At 43.0% G+C, this 3904-nt stretch overlaps 1 protein-coding gene across 1 annotated transcript in view; it reads right to left on the bottom strand.

Annotated features, from left to right (window-relative positions):
- Position 1: 1 nt before the first annotated feature.
- LOC109309592 (toll-like receptor 2 type-1) overlaps positions 2–3904 on the bottom strand; it is a gene marked incomplete at its 3' end in the record, with an annotated part of 19075 nt that continues 15172 nt past the window's right edge. The window contains exon 2 of the mRNA XM_019534334.1: positions 2–519. Coding sequence (XP_019389879.1) covers positions 2–514 — 513 coding nt within the window. The remainder of the gene's footprint in view (positions 520–3904) is intronic.

The raw sequence follows: 3904 nt of genomic DNA, 5'->3' as shown, positions 1-3904 counted from the left end.
GATCTTTATTCCCAAGGTACAGATTTCTCAGATTTTTAAGATTAGAAAACAGGGACCCTTCTCCCAGTTCTGCATAGAAATTACCCCGTATGTCCAGGTGCTGTAAGGAAACCAAGTCCCTGAACCAAGTCGGTGACAAGCGAGTCAAGTTATTATTGGATAAATCCAAATGCTCCAGTTTTCCAAGGGAGTGAAATGAATCCTCATCTATTGTCCAAATTTGATTTGATTGCAGCAACAGCACTCGGAGGTTCAAGCCTGACCTCAGGTCATTTTCACTGATATGTTCTATCTTGTTGTGGGCCAGGTTTAGTCCTGTGATTTCACTTGTTAGCCCCGAAGGAATGGAGTTCAGCCCCAAGGAAGAACAGTCACAAAAATGAGCAGCATCACACGAAGGGCAAACCTGCTTCACAGCTCTTTCTTCTGAAACCTTTGCAATAATGACCGTGTAGATGATCCAGATTCTCCAAATGTTTTCTGTCATCCTGCTTGGTTTAATTTTTTTCAACATCTTATCTGTGAAAAAAGAGAAATAAGGGGAGAAATGAGCTTGCTAAGTGAATTGAACTCCCACAACGGAACCATCGCCATTTCTAGATCTTGCACTTGCACCTCCAGAAATGTAATACATCTGATCCAGTGCACTAAATGCCCTGATAGAAAATATCTAGGAAAAACGAAACAACAAGTGCATACCAAAATATATGCACAACGAAAATCTATCAAAGACAAAAATACACAAGTACCTGTGGGTGCACGCTTCTCACAAGACAACCACTCTCTCTCCAATCTCTCAGTTCTAATCCTCAAAGGGAATTTACAAAACACCTTTCATACATGAGCCTACAAACTTCACTTGATAAATCTACTGGATACAAAAAAATCATGGAGTAAATATGGACATTGAATTTATGACACATTATAACCTGCCTGCCATCTGAAAACTCCAGGTAACCTGCCTGCATTTTACCAGCTACATTTGATCACCAGGTCAACTTCCTTCCTCTCCGCACCCTCCCTCAGCCACTTACCTGTCTCACACCTACCGTCTCCCATGGCCTCTGATCCTCACTGCCTCACATCTGTACTTTTAGACCTGAATTTTGCATATTGGCTTCTATTCCATCCAAGAGAACAAAACAGCAGACAACTCTCCCTATGCCTGTTTGGACCGGAAAGCTTGCAAAGAACAACTTTTCCAACTATTTAGTTCATCTAATAAGAAATATCACATTTACCCAAAGAACCTTGAACTGCAGTGTAATTTCATTTGTTAGGACTTCAGATTTTTTTTTTTTCTTCGAACAGGAAGTTAGACAGAGTGGCCTAAAAACTGACTTTCTTTTTGTAATGTTTGCCAGTTTGAGGTTCATATTCTTTTCCTGATGATTTACTTTGGAGGTATAACAACTCATTGGTGTAAGTGCATACTGTAATTAAATACAGTAAGTGCATACTGTAATTAAATATTCAGGTTTTACAACCTATTCTTCCAGAAATATATAGACACTAACTTCTGGATTGTTAGCATTGTGCCGCCTCCTTTTTACTGAACATCGCAAGTGTTACTCATAGAATTGCTTCACCAGAAACAACGGGGAATGACACAGCAACTCATCTGATTTGGTACCAAGAACTTTAGTAGATGAAGACAAGACCAAACACTTTAAGTACAAGGTTAGTCACACAAAGACACCAGCCTGATGAGCGGTTCAGAGCTTTACAGTGAGGATTCGGGATTGGTACCAAGTCCCGAGTTTCCTGCTGGGCACTGAGTGTAGAGGTCTGCGGTCACTATCTCAGGTGTTGACCCTCCACAAGGTGATCAAAGAGGTATGCGCAGGATCACCAGTCATCAGTCTTTTATACATCTCTCTTTCTTCTTCTTGAACTTTTCATCCTAGCTATGCTCTAAGCTAAATATATTTTCTTATTTTTAGAACAAATATTATAATTAAACATTATAATTAAGAGGAGCCCCTAGATGTTCCCAGGATACCAACAACCTTTTGACCCAGACAAGAGATAGGAAAAACAGTGTCTGTGGGGGTTTTTTCATCTCTGTATGCACTTGCTTCCTTCACTTCCTGGTTGAGCAAGAAAGCAGGATACTGCCATTCAACACAATATTTACTACAGAGGTCAAGCCAGCTTGTTTTTACATTTTAAAACCCCAATATTTCTGATTCCTGTTCTCCACCTCACTGCCTCATCCTAAATCTTGTAGCATAATTTGAAATATCACGCTACACAAGGGTTGTCTACATTTGGCTTTAGCCCGAGAGGAACTTTTACAACCTTGAACCTTGCGAGCAGGGTTAACACACCAATATATCAACACAAGACTTCACTTAAACAAAAATCATATTGCTAAGGACAATAGTACATGGGTGCATCTAAAAGACTATTTTCTGGTTTTCCTTTTCCTTATGCTTTAGAGCTTTCTTGTTTTCTGACATTGTTACATTCTTTGTGGGAGACACCATGTCTGTCTATTTTTTTTACAGAATCTAAGATAAAGGGGCCTGATGTTACTTCAGGCTTCTTGGCATTACTATAAAGTAAATAATAAAAAGGAAAGAATGATACATCCTATGAATTCTGCAAAGGCAATCCAGAATATCTATGGAAAAGTGGGGACAAACTAAGTGAATCCTGTCACCATTTGATAAACAGCACAGACAAAACAGGGAATACATTACAGCAGCGTACATTTTAGTTCCTTTGCCAACTTAGTACTGATTTAATTCACACAGGGTCTGACCACACAGCTTTTGACATCACTGGCTTCAGTAGCAGACAGATTACATCTATAGTTACTCGAGTACTGACGTTTATTACTGAGGGATATCAATTGGCTTCAGTACTGGCCTTTCTTACTCCTGAATTCTGTATCAGTCTCATGTCTTAGGATCCAAGGAGACTCTTCTCATACCAGCAACATCACAAGAAAACCAGGAATATGCTGGCTAATGAAAAGCTGAAGAACACAGGCTAACAGACGAAAATTGTAACTTCTGTCTGCACCCTTATACTGCTCTCCTTTGAGCTTTAAGATTCCGGTTTCCTAATCAAGGTGGATAAAAATCAATGATTTAAAAAATAATAATAATAATAAAAATGTGGCAGGCTTGCTGCTTTCGCCTGGCAAACTCGGCTTGGAGAAGGACACTGCGGATTGGTGGAACATTTCCACCAATCAGGTAACAGCTGGGAGGGGCTTGCCCTGCCCCTAATTGGAGGGTGGATGGGAAGTGAGAAAGTCCTAGACCTGATTGAAGACTGAACTTTGCAGGTCCGGCAGACTTCAGGGGTGGGGCCTCCAGTGTAAATAAAAGCCCAGTACGCTCAGCTATGCTGAGCAGATGCAGCAAGGGATGGTAAGGAGAGAGGAGCTCCAGAGATTATCATCTGGACCCCACCTGAGCCTTGACAGTGCATGGATTGGCACATGGGGAGCAGGCCCTGGAAGCAGCTTGAGGCTGCTCAAGCCTCACACGCTGTGCAGGTCAGCACATGGAGAGCTGGCCCTTGGAGCAGCTCGAGGCTGCTCGGGCCCCACACAGCGTGCTGGTCAGCGCACAGAGAGTTGGCCCTGGGAACAGCTTGAGGCTGCTCAAGTTAGCCCCAGCTCTGGATAACCAGAGCACCACAGTGTGGCTCAGCATTAAACTAAAAGAGCCCAGAGGAGGGCCCGGGAAGGGGAAAGACCCCTGGTGTGAGGCTGGGGAACCGAAACCAGTGAGGTCTCGCTCCCATAGGAGCTCCCTGGGTGCCCAACATGGGGCCAAGAAGGAAGAACCCTCAACTTGAGGCCAATGGCTCCAGGCCTGAGACTGTATGGGGACCCAGAGGCCATATTGACAGCCCCCAGAGGCAGGACCGTGAGTTACTGGGAACC

The sequence above is a fragment of the Crocodylus porosus genome, unplaced genomic scaffold, assembly GCF_001723895.1.
Source record: "Crocodylus porosus isolate Cpor-Errol unplaced genomic scaffold, CroPor_comp1, whole genome shotgun sequence".
Classification (NCBI taxonomy): Eukaryota; Metazoa; Chordata; order Crocodylia; family Crocodylidae; genus Crocodylus; species Crocodylus porosus.
The sequence above is the reverse complement of the archived record's forward strand: the minus strand, read 5'-3'. Positions and strand labels throughout refer to the sequence as shown.